Raw genomic sequence first — 22418 nt, forward strand, 5'->3', positions numbered from 1 at the left:
AAAAAAAAACTAATGTTGAATGGCCTGGAGTGATGAATGGCTCATCCATTAAAGACTAGGTTTACAACCAACCCCATCTCAAATAAGAGACTTCTGATATACACACCTTTAATCCAAGAACTCAGGAAGCAGAGGCAGGCAGATCTCTGTGAGTTCAAGGCCAGCCTGGGCTATAAGAGCTAGCTTCAAGCTATAGAGAAACTGCCTCACAAAAAATTAGACTACTGATAGCTTCTGGTATAATTTGTTTCTAACATAAGACACTTTCAGTCATTAACAATCAGAATGATGCTTGATAATATGGGGTGGTTTTCCAGTCACCCTTATTTAATTTTCCCCCTAGGAAAGTAAGCTTCAGTCAAGCAGAACCCCTGTACATTACATGAACTGTCAAGAAGTTTGCATCTTTTTAATGTTTGGGGGCTTTCTTATTGCTGCTATTTGTTTAAGAGTTTTATTCAGTGTTCTTTAAAATTTACTCATGTCTAGGTAGTAAGGAGTGATAGGTCATAATAACTGGTCTCCACTAGAACCCCCAGGTGTAAATTGAGTCTAGAAAAGTCATCGAATTGCATGAAACTCATCATGTTATGAAATGTTAGTTACTTTACTCAAAGTATACATATTAAATGACATTTATAAGCAATCTACATAGTTATACTGACAAATATATTCTCAAAAAATCAAGACTATCTGCATAACAAGTAGTATTTTTCAAAAACTGGGAACAGACTTAAGAACTCGATGCCTAAATGAACTGCCACACACAGTATAAACACTTGAGCATCTCAGGAATAACTTAAGTAAAAATTCAAAACTAACTTTTGCTTCTCCTTTTTTGTTTTACATAAAACAACTCATCCTGATTTCTGCATGGATATCAATGACATTTTGTGAATTAGACCACCTGGGTATGATTTGGAATAATCAGTCTTACTGAGGAGTAATACAAATGACTAACCCTAACACTGAAGAAATACAAAATTAGATATCCAACATTTATTATAAAGTGAAAATTTGAGTGTCAATTTATCAGGTATTTCTATTTAAATGGGTAAATTTTCTTTCATTGAAGTCGAAGAAATCAAAATTAATTTGAGCAGAAGGTAACAAATTTTTACTGGCCAAATTCATTCACCATGACAGGTACTGGCTCTAGTTAGAGATTAAGAATAATTATGATAATTCCACCTACCCAAGAGTATGGGAGATCTTTCCATTTTGGGGTATCTTCTTCAATTTCTTTCTTTAAAGATTTAATGTTCTTGTCATACAGGTTTTCCACTTGTTTGGTTAGAGTTACTCCAAGATATTTTATGCTATTAGTTGTTGTTGTGAAGGGTGATGTTTCTCTGAATTCTTTCACAGCACCTTTTTCATTTGTGTAAAGGAGGGCTACTGATTTTTTTTAGTTAATCTTTTATCCTGCTACATTACTGAAGGTGTTTATCAGTTGTAGAAGTTCCTTGGTAGAAGTTTAGGGGTTGCTTATGTAAACTGTCATATCATCAGCAATGAGTGAGAGTTTGACTTCTTTTTTTTCTGGTTTGTATCCTCTTGACCACCTTTTGTTGTCTTATTGCTCTAGCTAGAACCTCAAGAATTGTATTAAGTAAATATGGATAGAGTATACAACCTTGTCTTGATTCTAATTTCAGTGGGATAACTGTGATTTTTATCTCCATACACCTGATTTTTGACAAAGAAGCAAAAAATACAAAATAGAAAAAAGAAAGCATATTCAACAAATGGAATTGGCATAACTGGATATCAGCATGTAAAAGAATGAAAATAGATCCATATCTACCACCATGCAGAAAACGCAAGTAAAAATGAATCAAAAGACCTCAACATAAAACCAACCACACTGAACCTCACACAAGAGAAAATGGTAAGTACACTTGAACGTATTGGCACAGGGGATTACTTCCTAAATATAGCCTCAGTAGCATAGAAAGTGAAAGAAACAATTAATAAATGGGACCTCCTGAAACTGAGAAGCTTCTATAAGGCAAAAGACATGTCAGCAAGATAAAATGGCAGTCTACAGAATGGGAAAAGATCCCTCTTCACCAACCCAACATCAGACAGAGGAATGATCTCCAAAATAGCCCAAGCAAGAATGCAAGAAATTGGTCATCAAAAGAACAAATAATCCTATAAAAATGGGGTACAGATTTAAACAGAGAACTAAAATGGCTGAAAGACAATAATGAGCAACCAAACTGCTGTATCAAGTTCATCCTCTTGAATCTGCCGATTCCCCCAGAGCACCGGCATCTGTTCTATGCCCTGTTCCTGGCTATGGCCCACACCACTGTCCTGGGGGACCTCCTCCTTATCATCCACAATCTAATGAATGCCCATCTCCTCACACCCATGCACTTCTTTCTCAGTAACTTGTCCTTCTATGATCTATAATTTTTCTCTGGCTCAGTGCCAAATTAATACAGAACATGCAAATCCAGGATCCATCTATCCCCTATGTAGATTTTCTGACAGAAATATACTTTTTAATGGTTTCCGGAGACATGGAGAACATTCTTCTTGGGGGCCTATGACCAGTATGTGGCTATTTGTTACCCTTTTGATTACAACAGAATAATGAACCCCAAGCTCTGTGTGTGACTGGTAGCATTGTCCTAGATACTTACAATGCTGCATTCCATGTTGTACCCCCTACTCTTTGCAAGATTATCATGCTGTGAAGACAATGTGATTCCTACTTTTTCTGTGACATATCTACTATGCTCAAGTTGCCCTGCTCCAACATTTACACTAAGGAATGAATAATATTTACCTTGGGAGGGCTTGATATTTTCATTTCATTCTTACATTTGTTTTCTATGTGAGAATTATCTCCTCCATCTTAAGGGTTTGTTCTGCTCTGCTTATCTACAAGGTCTTTTCACCTTCTGACTCCCATCTGCCTGTGGTTTCACTATTCTATGGCTCAGTTATTTTCATCTACATATGCCCATCTGGTTGTAACTCTACTGTGAGGGATACTCCCATGGCCATGATGATATATATACACAATGGTATCTCCCATGATTAATCTCTTCATCTACAACTTGAGGAACAGGCATAGGAAAAAGGCACTGATATGAATTTTTTGTAATAATAAAATCTCCTTATAATGCCAATATTAAAATTTTACTTAAATTTATCTTATATTTTGTTTATAGTATCACAAAGTATTTTCCCACAATGTGATCCACATACAAAGACAATAATGAGCAACATGATATTTTCAATTGCAAATAGGAATTTTACAAAGTTGTTTAATTAAGAAAGAGAAAAATAACTCAATGATACTATCCTCTGCCTTGCTTGAGCAATTCTAGAAAATCATTAGATAGGAGCCACAGTTCTATCAGATTTACATTCCTTACATTCTTTTTTTAAAAAAAAAAATATAAACCAATTTCAGTTCCCCCTCCCTCCCATCTCCCTACTTTCCCTTCTTCCCCCACCTCACTCCCATCGACTCCTTAAAGAGGGTAAGGCCTCCCGTTGGGAGTCAGCAAAGTCTCAGGCAGGACCAAGGCCGTCTCCACTGTATCTAGGCTGAGCGAGGTATCCTCCATAAGGAATGGGATTCAAAAATCAAGTTCATGCAGTAGGGTTAATTCCTGGTTCCACTGCCAGTGGCCTCACAGACTGTCCAAACCACACTACTGTCACCCACATTAAGAAATCCTATTTCATTCCTATGTAAGTTACCCAGTTCTCAGTCTGGATCCATTGAACTTGCGCTAACTTGGTTTAGTTTTTTCTGTGGTTTCCCCATCATGGTCTTGACTCTTCAACAGGACTCTGGGAGCTTAGCCCAGTGCTTAGTTGTAAATCTCAGCATCAGCTCCCATCAGTTACTGGACGAAGGTTCTATGATTTCAATTAAGGTAGTTGTCTATCTGAATAAAGTGAAAGGCCAGTTCAGGCACCTTCTCCACTATTGCTAAGTGTCCTAGCTGGGTCATCCATGTGCATTCCTGAGAATTTTCCTAGTTCCAAGTTTCTTCCTAACTCCATAATGGTGCCTTCTATCAAAATATCTCTTTCTTTGTTCTTCCTCTTTGTCCTGCCCTCAATTCCGCCATCCTGTTCTGTCTGGTTCCCTCATTTTATCCTGCCCCCCTACACTCACTCATTCTACCCTACATCTCTCCCATGCTCCCAGTTTACTCAGGAGATATCTGTCTTTAGGAATTTCATACAGTGTAGTTTTAGCACATTTTTCTTTCAATTTCAGCTCTAAAACCTTTATTACCCACTTTTATACCCACCCAAGTCCATTTTCTTTACCTTACTTGATAAAAAAAAGCAATCAAATTAGCTAACAACGAAAGAAAAACAGCATAAAACATAAAATCTGACTTGTATTGGCAAATTACTCCTAAACATGGGTCCTACTCTGAAGTGTGGTTGATAGACCCAGAATCATCACTCCACTGAAGAAAACTGAGTTTCTCTCTGCTGGCAGGTTTCAATTGCGAATAGCTATTTGGTCAGGTCTGTATTGACTTGTGCAGGTCTTATAGGTTCAGGTCACAACTTCAGTGAATTCACATGTGCATCTATCTGACCTGTAGGGTCTAGATAATGCTGAAATTTCCATCTCTGTGAGCCTGTGTGAGCTCTACTTAATTGATGTGGTGGGCCATGTTCTCCTAGTGTCCTCCATCCCCTCTGACTCCTACACTCTTTCCTGGAACCCTTCCCTGGTGCTCCCTTATCTCAAAGGTTAGAGACCCAATAGAGACCTCCAGTTTAGATGTTTTCTCTGAAAGACATCTGACTATGGTTCCCTGCACCTGCTCCCATCTGCTGCTGAAGGAAGGCCTATGATGAAGGCTGGACAAGTCACTAATCTATGAAAACAGCAGCACAGTATCATTAACAATCATTTCATTGATTTTTTTTTTCTTTTGCCAGTTTGGTTCTACTTAAGACTCTGGACTATGCAGTCCCTGGTTCCTGACCATCCAGGGAATGGGTTCCAAATGGTGAGATGGCCTGAAGTAAAACCAAACCCTAACAAGTTCTACAACAGCATTTCCAAAGCAGATCTTTCAGTCAATACAGATTGTAGTTGGAGGGATTCGTTGCTAGGTTAGTGTTCAGGTTTCTCTTTCTGTAGGCTACAGAGTACTTTCATGTACTAATGAATCTAGAATGAAAGGGTTAACGTCAAACCTGCATTAGCTTGTTCTCTGTAAGCCATGCAAGGATATTGTCTCTGGCAACTGGGCCCGTCTGCCACATTTCAAAGAACTAATATCTGTGCTAGCATCAGCCTGGGTTATTTGTAGGTCTCCAAAGGACATCCACAACCAGCAACTCAAACAAATGTAACCCTATCCCATCACCAACAACTTCCCTGACTACAAAATATTGCCAGCTCAGACTCTGTATTATTATCCATTATTAGAAGTTCTCAAGTATTCCAAGTACTTTTCACTGCACTAGGTTACTACACTGCCCTAGAAATATGGACCAATTCCTACAGTCTCTCCCAGTATTCTCTCCCTCTATCCCCTGCATCTCATCCCTTACATTCCCATTCCTACCCACAGTCAGTCCACCTGAAGAATCTATTCTATTTCCCCTTAACAAAGAGGTCTATGCTTCCACGCTATTGTCCTCCTATTAATGTAACCTCTCGAGGTCTGTGAATTGTAGATTGATTATAATTTACTTAACAGCTAAAATCCACTTATAATTAAATGCATACCATATTTGGCATTCCAGTTCTAGGTTACCTCACTCAACATGACATTTTCTTGTTGCAATAAATTGCATGCAAATTCCATGTTATTTTTTAAACATCCAAGAAATACTCCCTTGTGAAAATAACCTTACTTTTCTTTAACCATTCTTCAGTTAAGAGACATATAAATTGTTTTCAGAACATGACAATTATGAATAAAGCTGCATTAAACATAGTTGAACAAGTATCCTTGTGGTAGGTCGGAACATCCTTTGGGTATATGCCTGAGAGTGATACATCTGGGTATTGAAGTTGGTTGATTCCAAATTATTCCAATGTTTTACTCTTTTATTCAATTTTCTATGTTGGCTGTAGTATAATATTTAAATATGAATAAATGATGTTTCATGATCCTAGGGTGATGGTCCATAGCACCCAAATAGTTAAAAAAAAACTTTTTCTAATGTCTACTACTGTCATTTCTACACCATTTTTACACCAGTTCATCTCTTATTCTTCCCTTTTCTTTTTATTTCTGTGTTGTCTCTTCTGACCTTTCCAAACTTTGAACAAATTTTTATCATACTCTTACATAATGGTGTTATTTGCACCATTTTTCCCCTCAAATTATTAACCAGTAGTTTATTTGCCCAAAACCCATAGAAAGAACCTGGGATACAACAAAATTCAGTTTCAAACATTGCCTTTTGTTTTTCATTTTGCCTGCAAAATATTTTATGCAAGTATTTTATATTACTTGAAAAACATGCTGTCCAACTTCTTCCAAGGCACTTGAAATGTTATACACTCTAGTATGCTATGAACTAGGTCTCTTACCTTGATTCATTCATTCCCTACCTTGTCCCTATAAAAATGGTGTAAAATCTGTTTCTGTATTCTAGACTTTATTGACTTCTTTATTTTCATTCCAAGACCAGCACCTTCAGAGCTCTTTACAGTGTTGCATGTCTGTCCAGTCCAAATCTTCATGTAAGGCTCTGTGAGCATTTAAGTCTTAACACAAACAACTTGAATGGTGAGTTCTATCACATCTTCTCCATGTTTTGATTTATTATGTCATTTCCTACCCAATTACCGGAGTAACCACTTCTCTATGTGCACAACTATTCATAAAACTAGAAAGTGATTCAGATGACATTTATGGTGTACCTTTTCTCACTGAATATTTTTCCCAGAATATTATTCTCTATGTGGTTGTAAAAGTTGCTGCAATTTTTGTCATGGGTAAGTTGAAATCTCAGTGTCGTAGTACAACAAAATTATCAGTGATAAAGTGTAGTAAGAGGCCACTTGTTTGTTTTCCAGCTGCCTGGAAGCTCAGACCCAAAATAAACACACAGAAACTGTATTAATTAAATTACTGCCTGGCCTGGCCTATTACCTCTAGCTTTGTGTTGGCTACCTCTTACATATTAATTTAACCCATTTACATTAATCCATGTATCACCACAAGGCTATGACTTACCCAAAAATTTCCAGCGTCTGTCTCCTATGGGGATACATGGCTTCTCCCTGATTCTTCCTCCTTTCTCCCATCATTCAGTTTAGTTTTCTCTGCCTGCCTGTCTCTGCTCTACCCTATCACAGATCCAATACAGCTTCTTTATTAACCAATTCTAATCACAGAATACAGACGGGAATCCCACATCACCTCCCCTTTTCTGTCTAAATGAAAAGGAAGGCTTTAATTTTAACATAGTAAAATTACATATAACTGTAGCAAGCTGCATGGAATCACACCTGATGGAGATGTATAATCAGCTCCTGAGATGTCTAAGGCCTGACCTATGCTGTGATCACGCAATGATTATCAGCTGCCTGCATATGCGTGAACCTATGGGCAATGCCCACCTGGCAATTCAGGATTGGCAGCCCATGCCTACTTAAGGGCTGGGAGAGGTTTTGCCCAGAGAGAAGAGAGAAAGGGAAAGAGAGTGAGGAGAGATGAGAGAAAGGAAAGGAGAAGGAGATAGATTGCTGTGAATAAAGTCCTGAAAACTGCTGCAAGAAGAGCTCTGAGTGTTACGTTTTTCCTTGCGGGACGAGGGTGGCCGTGACATATAACAAAAGTTATCAAGCAAGAATTACAGTTATTATATTTATATCTACTTTATTTTATCATAACTAAGTACCTTTCAAAATTATTCGTGGCTCCTTGTGTAAACTTTTGTTATGTGAGATGCTTTAACTCATTAGCAATGAAAATAGTGCCTGGTAACTTGGGTGGTTTTCTTGTCAATTTCTACATTTCTCCCTCTGACAAAGTGGATTCCAGTCAAACAGAAGCTTGTTCATTGCTTTAACACTCAATGGGTGTGCATCTTTCTACATTTTTTGGTTTTCTTGTTGATGCTATATATTTATTCTCTGTAGTTGTTCTTTAAGTTTTACCTTCCACTAAGTAGAGGAAGGCATGATCAATGACTATAATTGTTCTCCACTAGGTAAATTGGTCCTAGGAAGGACCTTGGTAATTACTCTGTCTTTAATGAGTTATACAGTATCTGGACTCCTAAGGGATGCAGGGCCCCTAAGGCCAAGGAATGTCCACAGGTGGGTATGAGTAGTGTTGGGCAGATAAACGATGATTAGAGAGGCCACTAATTACAGTGCCTGCAAATAAATAAGGAGAGCAGGATCTTGAACCAGAAACTTTGACTCAGTCTCATTAGGTCTGGGTATATTCAGAAAAATGAGCTGGTGTCTTGTTGTCAATCCACATAAATTTCCAGTATCATGCAGGACATATTTCAGGTATGATAACATTAGTCTTTTCACTTTATCACAAGAATTTATCACACTGTGAATGTTTGATCATCATCATATAACCACTCTCATTTTGATAGCTTCATTTCAATTTCTTATTATGCAATTTTCTCTCAATACCACAGCTTTTCAACATGAGAATGGTGCTGTGAGATAGAGTTCACTGCTCCAGTGCTGAGTGGTTTACTATACTTTCCACTGTGTTGTCTCAGCAAACTCTGAACAGTGTCCTACCGAAGAGGATGATCCATTTTATCTGTACAAGTTCACAAATCTGTGTTTTAGTGGTAACATCTGTTATTTCTCCTAAATGCAGTCCATCAAGAAAGATATTAATATCTTAATATCATCTAGGTGCTCATGTAAAATAAAATCTCTATAAACGAAATCAGTTCCTCTACAGAATCAAAGATAATACACAGGTATACCAACCAATTGCAATATATCCCTTGGTATTTTTCTGCGTTGTTTAATTTGAGACTGGTGGGCCTCATATCTAAAGAAGGCATGAAGGCAAAGCCTCGACTAGCCCATTATTGGTAACAGTTGATGGTGATTTCTCTGGATTATGATCTATGTACACATGCCTCCAAAAACAAAGGTATTGTTTGTTTATAAAAGAAGCAGAAATTGGGAATAGTGGCATATAACTGTAATCCCAGTGTTTGGGAAAGAGTCAGAAGTGTTGTTTGCTTGAGGCCGGTCTTGGATACCTAAGGTGAGTATCTTTTTAATTGGTGGGTGATTTTTTTCCCCACATGGTTTTTCTTTGCCAAGCTAATCTGCAAAGTCTAAGTGTACAAACTCTAAATTCAGCTGCATTAAAACTGTCAGTCTATGAAGATACGTGCAGTCAGACTTGGTTGTAGCATTCCAAAGAAAGTTGCTTAGATACCTTTATGTTTCTCCTGTTTTATCAGCTTTGAAACATGTAATCACTTCACTAGTCAGTGCTATACAGAATCCCAGAATGACGTGTGTGTGTGTGTGTGTGCACATGCATGTGACTTTGGACACTGATTACATAGATTGGCATCTGATAAGGTGAACATTTGAAAACTCTCTATAATATTGGGGCCTCTGAGAAGAGTGGAGGTTATAGACTTCTATCTAAGGAAAAAATGCAAAAGATTTCTACAGTGTGTTGCCCCTTTCCCCTAATTCTTTCATCTGACTGAACGGACTGAATGAAGCTCATGTTATGAAATTTTAGTTGTTTTGCACAAAATCTGCAGATATTAATGATATTTATAGAATATCTTATTACAACCTAGAATTTTTCCAAAATTGATATCGGGGTCTAACCCACCTGAGTTGTAAATCAAATGGCCATGTCTTTCAATTGAAATGGGGAATTTTATAACTTTTAAGTTGAAGAAATCTATATCAGTTTGGGCACCAGGCAACAAACTTTCACTGAACAATATCATAATTTATAAGATACTGGCCCTAGTTAGAGATTAAAAAATATAAATAACCAAATAGAATTATGTCATATAAGATCTCTAATGCATGTAGATTACAATTTATGTGACAGAAGCTTAAAGCAGTGATTAAAATGATAAGTGCATTGGATATAAGTAGAATGATTTGAGACATGGATGAAGGTTTTACTTAGTGTGGGGAGATTGTAAATTTACCTGTGTAGGTGTTAAGCAATACCTTTACATACAAATGAAGATGAACCAAATGATGGCGGAGAAGAGGGAAGGAAGTGAAAGTAAAGTAGATGAGCAACTCTAAAATGGGGAAGGGGAAGAGTTTTAACCCAAGCATTTGTTAAGAGAAAAAAAGCAAATGTCACTGTGAGACAATATGGTGAAATACCACCGGCACACGCGAGAAAATGAAACAGTTTTTGTGTCCCTGATAGGAGCTTTTTATTATCCTCAGAGCAACAGTGGTAATGTGAAGCATGAATCAGACAATAGCTGACTGAACACCTCTGTTAGATGCATAAATGAAGCATGCTGAAGGAGAAGGGAAGCATCAAGAGACAAAAGAACATGGACATGAGTTGAATTTGCTTCTGTGTTCCAGTAAAGACAAAAGGTGATCCTGATATTTGAATATAATCTAATAGAAAGTGATGGATGAAATAGGTAGATAATAAAGGGGTGATTCTGCATAATTTGCAATACTAGTTCAAGATAGTGAAAAATGAATGGATAACATTCAGAGATTTCTGATTCAAACCTGAATTTCTTTCACTATACAATGGGAAAATTGAGAGGTAGGAGAATGAGGGATTCTCCGGAAGACAGCGAAGTGAAAACATTAATTTCATTCGGGGCTTTTGAGCTCCTGATACCTGTAATACATGCAGTGGGTAGAAGATTATTAGTGAATAGTGGAACAGAAATTTGTATGGTACAGAGACATATACATCTGAGATTCAAATGGTAATCTAAGTCATTGGAGTATGTGTGTTTTTCTTGAAACATATATATATATATATATATGATTACAAAGTTTAACACATTTTACAGTAATATCAATATACAAAATTACAGCAAGCTACAAATGAACAAACAACAGTTGAGCAGACAGTAGGAGAGAGAAGCATTAGTACCATTGGATTAGAGTAGAAAATGCATATATAGTCTTGAAAAGGATGGGAGATAGAATCATGCTAAGAACTTGAAAAAAAATCAATGATGATTATAATAATTAAAGACATTAGGAGATTGAGGAAATAGTCACTCTAATCATTGTCAGATCTCTTTTTGTACAAAATGTATCTTAAATATGTGTTCACTTTGTTTTTAATTTAAAAGGATCCTAATATTTCCTTATTCGGATACTGGATAATAAGAATGATAATGAAAAACCAAACTGTCATCTCTCACTTCATTCTCTGGGGCCTGCCTATCCCCCCAGAGCACCAGCACCTGTTCTATGCCCTGTTCCTGGCCATGTACCTCACAACTGTCTTGGGGAACCTCAGCATCATCATCCTCATTCTACTGGACTCCCATCTCCACACACCCATGTACTTCTTTCTCAGTAATTTGTCCTTTTCTGACTTCTGCTTTTCCTCTGTCACAATGCCCAAATTACTGCAGAACATGCAGAGCCAAGATCCATCCATCTCCTATGTGGGTTGTTTGACACAAATGTACTTTTTCATGTTTTTTGCAAACATGGAAAACTTTCTCCTTGTGGCTATGGCCTATGACCGCTATGTGGCCATCTGCTTTCCCCTTCATTACACCAGCATCATAAGCACCAAGCTCTGTGTGTGTATGGTAGCGTTATCCTGGGTATGTACCATGTTGTATTCCATGTTGCACACCCTACTCGTGGCTAGATTGTCATTCTGTGAGGATAACATAATCCCCCACTTTTTCTGTGACACATCTGCTCTGCTCAAGTTGGCCTGCTCTGACATTTTTATTAATGAACTAATGATATTTATCTTGGGAGGGCCCATTGTTGTCATCCCATTCTTACTGATCATTGTGTCTTATGTAAAAATTGTCTGCTCCATCGTAAAAGTTTCATCTGCTCAGGTTATCCACAAGGTTTTTTCTACCTGTGGCTCCCACTTGTCTGTAGTCTCACTGTTCTATGGGACAATTATCGGTCTCTACTTATGTCCATCATCCAATAATTCTACTGTGAAGGAAACAGCCATGGCTATGATGTACACAGTGGTGACTCCAATGCTGAACCCATTCATCTACAGATTGAGGAACAGAGACATAAAAGAATCCCTGATAAGAATCCTTTGCAGGAATAAAATCTCTTTATAATGGTAACACTGAGATTTTTACTTAAACTCCTCTAGTAAATATATTGAGAATAATATTTTAAAATGTATCCCTATAATTGTATCCACACAAAAGAACATACTCCATAATAATTTCATTTGCAAAAAGGAGTTTTGTAAAGTAATTCAGCTAGGCAATGGTGTTGGTGGGTGCTGCTCATTTGTTTCTGGGTTTTCCAGACCCAAAATAATTATATAGAAAATTTCAAAAAATACAGAAACTATATTATTTGAAACATTTATTGGCAAATAGCTTAAGCTTATATCTTAAATCAATCAATCTCTATTAATCTGTGTATCACCTACCATGTCCGACAGGCAGGGTTTTCATCCAGTGTGTGTCTCCAGCAGTGACTACATGGCATCTCACTGACTCTGCCTTTTTTCCTCCTCTGTCTACTTGAAATTCCTTCCTTGTTCTATTCTACTAAGCCACTTGCCAGAATAGTTTTATTTATTAACCAATAAGAGCAACACATACAGAAGGAATCCAACACCATTTCCTCATTTTCTGTACAAATGAAAAGGAGAGCTTTAACTTTAACATAGTAAAATTATATATAACAAAACAGGTATCAAGTAAGAATTACAGTTAAAATATTTATATCTACTTTATTCTTTATCATAACTAAGGAAAAGCATAATTATAATTGACTATTGCTCAATTCCAGTGAAGAGTCCAAAAGAATATAATATTATATGTTAACAGGAAATGCATGAGGTAACCACAGAGAGACATTTCATTGTACAGGCTGCTAAGCTAAACCTGCAAATAAAATTAAAATTATCTTGACTTCATAATTTAGGTCTAAGGATATGTTGCTTTGTAAAAGAGGTTCTACTTTTGTCTTCACAGAGGAGGAGAACCTCTGAATTTCCTCTGTGTCTGTGGTTATGTCCCCCTTTTCATTTCTGATCTTATTTATTTGCGTGTTCTCTCTCTGTTGTTTAATTAGTTTGGATAGGGGTTTGTCGATCTTGTTGTTTAGCCTACAGGCCCATAGTATCTGGCATACTTTTCCATGAAGCAGTAAATTTCAAAGACATTACTGCCTATATTGGCAGTCACTTTCTTCTGGATACTTCAGAATGTCTAGCAGACTCTTTCATAAAGCTGGAACCCCGAAGGATCATCTCATCTTTAGGGAAGTTCAACAGTCATTTTTCTGTGGGCCCTGCATGACCAGTTCATCAAGCAGTCCAGTAAAGAGCAGTTTCTTGCCAAAATTGATAACCAACTCCATAAGGAGTCTCTTAGATGCCCATCTTCTTCTTGAAGTAATTGATGCTGCCAGGAGGATGTGTGTCTCATTATCATGAAAAGTCCTAAGTTATTAAAACAAAATAAATAACATATTCTATAGTCTTTGAAAGGTTTTAAGAATGCCTATCTATCTGAAATACCTCTCTGTACATCTAGAAAATCTAACTAAAATGACTATACGCTTGACTATTATAGATGATTATCTATTTTTTAAATATAATTTTTTTATTGAAAAAAAAGATTTCCGCCTCCTCCCCGCCGCCCATTTCCCTCCCCGTCTCCCTTTTCCCCCTCCTCCCTCTCCCCCCCCCCTCCCCCCACTCCTCTCCCCCTCCCTCTCCAGTCTGAGGGGCAGTCAGGGTTCCCTGCCCTGTGGAAAGTCCTGTATGTCTTATTTATACATTACATTTTTAATAGAGCTGCACAAATACAATACCTTAATCAAGATCAGAAATACATATGTACTCTATAACAAAATTCACATTAAATTTGTATCAATAAACCAAGATCTATACCAATGCAAACCTCTATAGCATATCCCCATTTAAATATGAAGAAAGATTTATAAGATTTATAAGTGCTATTTGGGAATATGGGTGTAGTTTTACCCCCAAACTGTTCAGGCCATTTTGCTGTAAGGAATCCTATAGCCAATAGCCTTTAAGTGACCTGACCACTGGGATGTGGTACCTCATACTATTTATGCCAATGTAATACATGCATCCAGCATTTTTTCCTGCTGCAGGATTCATTTGCTGTTCTCCATTCCAGCAAAGGATAATGATTTGCGAGTCTATCACACAATGAATACCCATCTATTATTCTCAATTCTGAGCTAGTGTGGGATTTCTTTTAAGTGTCCTTCTTCATCTGGTGCCCATGTGGATTTGGACTCCATACCTACTGGGTGGATGGCCTAAAGGCCTAGCTGGTCCATGGCCCAGAAAGACTCCCCACTTTGCCCACTTGGTGTGCTTTTACCTAAGTGGTTTTTTGTAGAACCCCACCACAGCAGAGCTTACTGCTTTCAGCAAATTGGAAATTTCCCAAGCACATGCATGACTGCCACATTCCTTAGTGCAGTTCCCTGGTGAGGTTCCTTGCCACATGGTGACTTATACAGCTTCCAGTTTGTGCTGCCTGCACATGATTTTTTGGTTTCTTGTTCTGTGTATGAAATTGATTTAATCGCTTTTAATTTGTCAAACAAAGCATATTTCTCAGTATTTAACCTGTACGAAGGTAGAATACTAAAGGGCTAAGGTCCATTCCTGTCACCACTGCTTGCATTGCTGCAAATCACAACTCTACAACTATGACATCTGCGGGACAATAAAAAGATTGTTACACTTAAAACAATTTACAGGATCTCATAACAGGTAATTAATCAAACAATCCAGCAGACTCCTTAATATTGAAACTTTTAGTAACATTTTGCTAATGCTATGGATTAAATTCTGTGAGGCTTATATGGTTATGTTGATACTTCAATTTATTGGCTATTGGGACTCAGTTTTTTCTTTATATAATGGTGTAGGTGGTCCTGTTTATGTGTTGCTTTCATTGGTTGAATAAAGAAACTGCCTTGGCCTTTTGATAAGGCAGAACTTAGGTAGGCATGGAGTAGACAGAACTGAATGCTGGGAAGAAGGGAAGATAGAAAAACACCATGGAGCTGCCAGGTCAGAAATGTTGAATCTTTCCCAGTAAGCCACAACCTTGTGGTGATATACAGATTAATGGAAATGGGTTAAACTAAGATGTAAGAATTAGCCAATAAGAAACTAGAGCTAATGGGCCAGGCAGTGTTATAATTTATATAGTTTCTGTGTGATTATTTCAGGTGTAAGCCAATTGGGTAGCTGGGATAACAAGCAGCCCCCTCCTCCTGTTACAATTAAAAAGAATGTGGCACTTTTAGGAATGACACAGTCTTTTTTTTTAATTATTATTTATTTATTTATTAAAGATTTCTGTCTCTTCCCCATGACCGCCTCCCATATCCCTCCCCTCCCCCAATCAACTCCCCCTCTCTCATCAGTCTGAAGAGCAGACCTGGTTCCCTGCCCTATGCGGAGTCCAAGGACCTCACACCTCCTTCCAGGTCTAGTAAGGTGAACATCCAAACACCTTAGTCTCCCCCCACAAAGCCAGTATGTGTAGTAGGATCAAAAACCCATTGCCATTGTTCTTGAGTTCTCAGTAGTCCTCATTGTACGCTATGTTCAGTGAATCCGGTTTTATCCCATGCCTTTTCAGACCCAGGCCAGCTGGCCTTTGTGAGTTCCCGATAGAACACCCCCATTCTCTCAGTGTGTGAATGCTCCCCTCGCGGTCCCGAGTTCCTTGCTTGTGCTCTCTCTCCTTCTGCTCCTGATTTGAACCTTGAGATTTCAGTCCGGTGCTCCAATGTGGGTCTCTGTCTCTTTTCATCGCCTGATGAAGGTTAATATCCAGGAGGATGTCTATATGTTTTTCTTTGGGTTCTCCTTCTTATTTAGCTTCTCTAGGATCTCTAATTATAGGCTCAATGTCCTTTATTTATGGCTAGAAACCAACTATGAGTGACTACATCCCATGTTCCTCTTTTTGGGTCTGGCTTACCTCACTCAGGATAGTGTTTTCTATTTCCATCCATTTGCATGCAAAATTCAAGAAGTCCTTGTTTTTTACTGCTGAGTAGTACTCTAATATGTATATATTCCATACTTTCTTCATCCATTCTTCCACTGAAGGGCATCTAGGTTGTTTCCAGGTTCTGGCTATTACAAACAATCCTGCTATAAACATAGTTGAGCATATATTTTTGTTGTATGATAGGGCATCTCTTGGGTACATTCCCAAGAGTGGTATTGCTGGGTCCAGGGGTAGGTTGATCCCGAATTTCCTGAGAAACCACCACACTGCTTTCCAAAGTGGTTGCACAAGTTTGCATTCCCACCAGCAATGGATGAGTGTGACCTGCTGCAGCAATGGAATACCCATATTAACATTCCTGCTGTTCCCAAAACTCATAGTTTTGGGGAATGATATAATGCATAAAACTCAAGTCCAAATGGATTAAAGACCTCCATGTTAATTCGACCACACTGAACCTGATAGAAGAGAAAGTGGGAAGTAGCCTGCAACACATGGGCACAGGAGATCATTTCCTATGTATAACCGTAGTAGCACAGACAATGAGAGCAACAATGAAAAAATGGGACCTCCCGAAACTGAGAAGCTTCTGTAAAGCCAAGGACACTGTCACTAAGACAAAAAGGCAACCTACTTAATGAGAAAGATCTTCACCAACCCCATATCAGACAAAAGTCTGATCTCCAAAACTCAAGAAACTAGACACTAAAATTCTAAATAACTTGATTAAAAAGTGGGGTACTGAACTGAACAGAGATTTCTCTACAGAAGAATTTCAAATGGCCAAAAGATACTTAAGAGCATGTTCAACTTCCTTAGAAATCAGGAACATGCAAATCAAAACAAATTTGAGACACCATCTTAAACCTGTCATAATGGCTGAAATAAAAAACACCTATGCTGGAGAGGGTGTTGAGTAAGGAGAACACTCACCCATTGCTGGTGGGAACGCAAACTTGTGAAACCACTGTGGAAATCAGTGTGGTGGTTTCTCAGAAAATTGGGAGTCAACCTACCTCAAGATCTAGCAATACCACTCTTGAGAATATATCCAAGTGATGCCCAATCATAATACATAAGCATTTGTTCAACTATGTTCATAGCAGCATAATTTGTAATAGCCAGAACCTGGAAACAACCTAGATGCCCTTCAATGGAAGAATGGATAAAGAAAGTGTGAGACATCTACACATTAGAGTACTACTCAGCGGTTAAAAAAAAAAAATCGCATCTTGAATTTTGCATGCAAATACTTGGCAATAGAAAACACTATCCTGAGTGAGATAACCCAGGCCCAAAAAGATGAATATGGTATGTTCTCACTCATTAATTATGTTTATTTCTTTTGTTTGCTCTTATTCTTTAAATTCTCCCTTCTCCTTGTTGTAGGTAGGGGTGATCAGTGCAATAATTGGTCTCCACTAGAGATCACTGAGGTAAATTGGTCCTAGGAAGAAACTGGGCAATTACTATGCCTTTAATTAGTTATATTGTATCTGGATTCCTAAGGGATACAGGGACCCTAAGGCCCAGGAATGGCTACAGGAGGATGTGAGTAGAGATGGGCAGATAGGTAATGAGTAGAGAAGCCACTAGTCGCTGTGTCTGCAAATAAAAGTGAGTGGGATCCTGAACCTAAAACTTTGACTCAGCCTCAGCAGAGCTGGGTACATTCAGAAAAATAAGCATGTGTCTTGCTGTCAATCCACATGAATTTCGAGTGCCATGCAGGACAGTTTTCCAGGTACAGTGGCATTCTTCTTTTCATTGTCTCCCAAGAATTTGTCACATTGTGAATATTTCATGACCATCATATAACAGCTTACATATTGATGGTTTTATTACAATTACTCATTATGTAGTTTTCTCTCAATATCATACTATTTAAATGCAAGAGTAGTACTGTGGGATAGAGTTTACTGTTCTAGTGCTGAATGGTTTACGATAATTTTCATTGTGGGATTTTAGCAAACTCTGAAGAGTGTCCTACCGAAGATGATGATTCATTTTATCTGTTCAAGTTCACAAATCTATGCTTTACTGTTTATATCTGTGATTGCTTCTAAGTTCAGCCCATCAATCAGGACATAATATCATTTAGGTGCTAATATAAATGATATTCCTATAATCAAAACCAGTTTTTCTACATAGTCCAAGATGATATGCCGCTGTACCAGCTGTTAGATATACATCCCTTAGTATTTCTAGGTGCTGATTAATTTGATAATGGTAGACTTAACATCTAAATAAGGCTTTTACTCCATGATCCCATCATTGGTGACAGTTGGTGGTGATTTCTCTGGATTGGGATCTGTGTACACATTCCTCCTTAACACAAAGGTACTATTCGTTTATAGAAGAGGCAGAAACTGGGAATGTTGGTACATACTGGTAATTCTAGTGTTCAGGAAAGAGTCAGGGCTGTTGCATGTTAGAGGCCAGCTGTGTGTGTGTGTGAGTGAGTGCACAAGCATGTGACTTAGGATACCAACTGATATTAGTGGCTGATAATGAGAAAATGAGAAAATTTGAAAACTGTCTAAATATCAGGGACTCTGAGAAGAGTGGAGGTTTTAGACTTATATCTAAGGCAAAAATACAAAATTTTTCTATAGTGTTTTATCCTCTTCCCCTATTTCTTTCATGTGACTGAATGAAGCTCATGTTATGAAGTGTTAGTTTTATAAGGCAAAACCTGTTCATTTTAATGATATTTATACAATATATGACTACCACCAAATGTCCATAATTGGTATTGGGCTTAATCCATTTGATGTGTAAATCAACCATCACAGAGAGGATAGTCAACTGAGGAATAAATTTAGTGAAGTTTCCAAAGTAAATTAGTACCTTATTTTTTATAATTTATAATTTTTTATCCTACTTGTTTTCTGCAAATGACATTTTGTGGGTTAAAGCGTATGTATATGACTTGGAGTTGTCAGTACTATGGAACAGTGATGCAAATGATGACCCCTAACATTGCAAACATACCACATTAGATCTTTGATGCTCACTATAGAGTGTAAAATGTAATGCTGACCAGTCAAGTTTTTCACTTGAAATTGGGAATTTTCTACCATTGAAGTTGAAGAACTATATATCAGCTTGAGCACCAAGCAAAAAATAATCACTGGGCAAAGTCATCATGACAAGTCATAACCCTAGTTAGACATTAATAAAATTGGTAAATAATCAAATAGCATGATGAGGTATAAGACCTCTAATACACATAGATTACAACAGGTGTGAAGGTATCTTAAAGCATTGGATACATATAGAATGATATGAAATATAAAAGTCTTACTTAGTATGAGGAGTTGGTAAACTTAACTGTGTATGTAATAATTAATACCATTTACACATGAATGAGGCTGAACCAAATGAAGGGGGAGAAGGATTAAGTAAGTGATAGAAAAATAGATTATCACCTCTAAAAAGGAAGAGGGAAGAACTTTGTTCCATTAATTTTCCTAACACAGGTATTCTCTATAGCCTGGGAGCCTGTCCTGGAACTAGATCTTGTAGACCAGGTTGGCCTCAAACTCAGAGATCAGCCTGGATCTGCCTTCCCAGAGCTGGAATTAAAGGCATACACCACCACAGCATGACAGTTATGGAAAAAATTTCACCCCAGCATTGATGAAAATAAAAATACAAGTGTCACTGTGAGACCATAGAGGAAAATGCCACTTGTATATTTGAGAAAATTAAAGTGTTTTGTCCATGATAGGAGCTGTGTCCTTATCTTCAGAGCAAAGGGGGTAATGTGCAGAATAAATCAGAAAAGAAATTATGTAATTCTTCTGTTACAATGTGTAATAGAAGCATGTTGAAAGAGAAGAAAAGGATTCAAGATAAAGAACATGGATATTAATTGAATCTACTTCTGTGTTCTGATAAAGACAAGAGGTGATCCTGATATATGAATATAATCTCACAGAAAGGAATGGATGAAATGGGAGGAGGATGAAGGGGAGACTGTATAATGTGTGGCAGTAGTTCAAGGTAAGGAAAAATAAAGGGGTTAAATTCAGAGATTTTTGACACAAACTTGAATTTCTTTTACTATCCAATGAGAGACTGGAGAGGTGGATATTCAGGAATGCTTTGGAAGAAAACAGAGTGAAGACACGGATTTCTCTTTGTGATCCTGATGCCTGTGACACATGCAGTGATAAGATCGTTAGCAAATGGTGGAGCAGACATCTGTGCATAGAGACATACACATCTGAGTTTGATTTATTAATCTAAAGCATTAGAGTATGTGTATTTCTGAAACTTATATAAAATTATAAGGATAATAATTATCAAATTTTTCAATAACATGAATATACATAAATAAAATACAGCAAATTACAAATGAACAAATAACTGTTGATCCAGCAGCAAGAGAAACATTAGTACATCTGACTTTGAGTGGAAAATGCACAGATCTATGTTCAAAAGGAGGGGAAATAGAATGAGGTTAAGAAGAAGTTGACAAAAAAATCACTGATGATTATATTGATTACCAAGATTTGGATTTTGGGTGTATAGTCACTACAATCATTGTCAAACCTCTTTTTTATACAAATATATCCAAAATATATGTTCGTTTTTATTTTAAAATGATCTTAATATTTTCTCCTTAGGATACTGGATAATAAGAATGAAAATGAAAAACCAAACTATCATCTCTTCCTTCATCTTTCGGGAGCTGCCCATACCCACAGTGGATCAGCCACTTTTCTATGTCCTGTTTCTGGCCATGTTCCTCACCACTGTCATGGGTAACCTCATCATCATCATCCTCATTCTACTGGACTCCCACCTCCACACACCCATGTACTTCTTTCTCAGTAATTTGTCCTTCTCTGACTTCTGTTTTTCCTTTGTCACAATGCCCAAATTACTGCAGAACATGCAGAGCCAAGATACATCCATCTCCTATGTGGGTTGTCTGACACAAATGTACTTTTTCATGGTTTTTGGAAACATGGAAAACTTCCTTCTTGTGGTCATGGCCTATGACCGTTATGTGGCCATCTGCTTTCCCCTTCATTACACCAGCATCATGAGCCCCAAGCTCTGTGTGTGTCTGGCACTGCTGTCATGGGTGATTACCATGCTACATGCCATGCTGCACACCCTACTCCTGGCTAGATTGTCATTCTGTGAGGACAATGTGATCCCTCAGTTTTTCTGTGACATATCTGCCCTTCTTAAGTTGGCCTGCTCTGATATTTTTATTAATGAATTAATGATATTTGTCTTGGCAGGGCCCTTTATGGTCATCCCATTTTTACTCATCATTGTGTCCTATGTAAAAATTGTCTCCTCCATCCTAAAGGTTTCATCTGCTCGGGTTATCCACAAGGTCTTCTCTACCTGTGGCTCCCACCTGTCTGTGGTCTCACTGTTCTATGGGACAATTATTGGTGTCTACCTATGTCCTTCAGCTAATAACTCTACTGTGAAAGAGACTGTGATAGCCATGATGTACACTGTGGTGACTCCCACGCTGAACCCCTTCATTTACAGCCTGAGGAACAAAGATATGAAAGAGGCCCTGCTAAGAGTCCTTTGCAAGAAGAAAATCTCTTTATAATGGCAACACTGAAAGTTTTACTTAATTTCACCTAGTAAATATATTTATACTCATATTACAAAATACAGTACAATGAATTCATTTGAGCCCACACAAAAGACCATACTCCATAATAATTTCATCTGCAAATGGGTATTTTGCAATGTAGTTAAGTAGGGAAGTAGACCTTGCTGACTTAGTGATGTCATCCACTGCCTTGCAAGTGTGATTCAAGAAAAGCATTATTTAAGAGACAATGTTATATCAGATTTTCATTCCTTAGATTCCTTTTTTAATTGAAAACTGATACTCTACTGAGTTCTTCCTAAAGTTTTTCTGTGGGACTCTGCAGCTATTTTCATCAGTTGTTTGATGGCATCTAACTGATGCATTAGGCATCATTTTTTTTACCTGTTTGGTTCTATCATAGGTCTTCAGACATAGTTCCTCCCATTAATCTCTCGCTCCATACTCCCTCTACCTTATCCTGCCTTTTGCCACCCACACCTGCACCCAGTTCATCCTCAATATCTGTTATATTTCCCCTTCCAAGGGAGATACATGCATCACCTTTTCAGCAATCTTTGTAAATTAGCCTCTATAGATCTATGGATTATAGCATGATTGTCCATTTCTTGAAAATTTGTGCTAGTTTGAAAGAAAATGGACCCTAGAG

The 22418-nt window shown here is 37.7% G+C and overlaps 2 protein-coding genes across 2 annotated transcripts; both read left to right on the forward strand.

Moving 5' to 3' along the window:
- The first annotated feature begins 11316 nt into the window (after nt 1-11316).
- LOC126514092 (olfactory receptor 1468-like) lies at nt 11317-12255 on the forward strand. The gene has a single exon (XM_050162801.1). It carries the CDS (start codon nt 11317-11319, stop codon nt 12253-12255), a length of 939 nt encoding a protein of 312 aa, XP_050018758.1.
- Nucleotides 12256-20824: 8569 nt separating this feature from the next.
- LOC126514005 (olfactory receptor 1468-like) lies at nt 20825-21763 on the forward strand. Its single transcript, XM_050162657.1, has one exon. It carries the CDS (start codon nt 20825-20827, stop codon nt 21761-21763), a length of 939 nt encoding a protein of 312 aa, XP_050018614.1.
- Nucleotides 21764-22418: the final 655 nt, after the last annotated feature.

This window comes from Alexandromys fortis, unplaced genomic scaffold (assembly GCF_014885135.2).
Source record: "Alexandromys fortis isolate MF-2015 unplaced genomic scaffold, M_Fortis_MF-2015_v1.1 scaffold_84, whole genome shotgun sequence".
Taxonomy (NCBI): domain Eukaryota; kingdom Metazoa; phylum Chordata; class Mammalia; order Rodentia; family Cricetidae; genus Alexandromys; species Alexandromys fortis.

Coding starts and splice junctions, on each gene's coding strand:
- LOC126514092 (XM_050162801.1), top strand. CDS start 11,317: ATGATAATGAAAAACCAAACTGTCATCTCTCACTTCATTCTCTGGGGC.
- LOC126514005 (XM_050162657.1), top strand. CDS start 20,825: ATGAAAATGAAAAACCAAACTATCATCTCTTCCTTCATCTTTCGGGAG.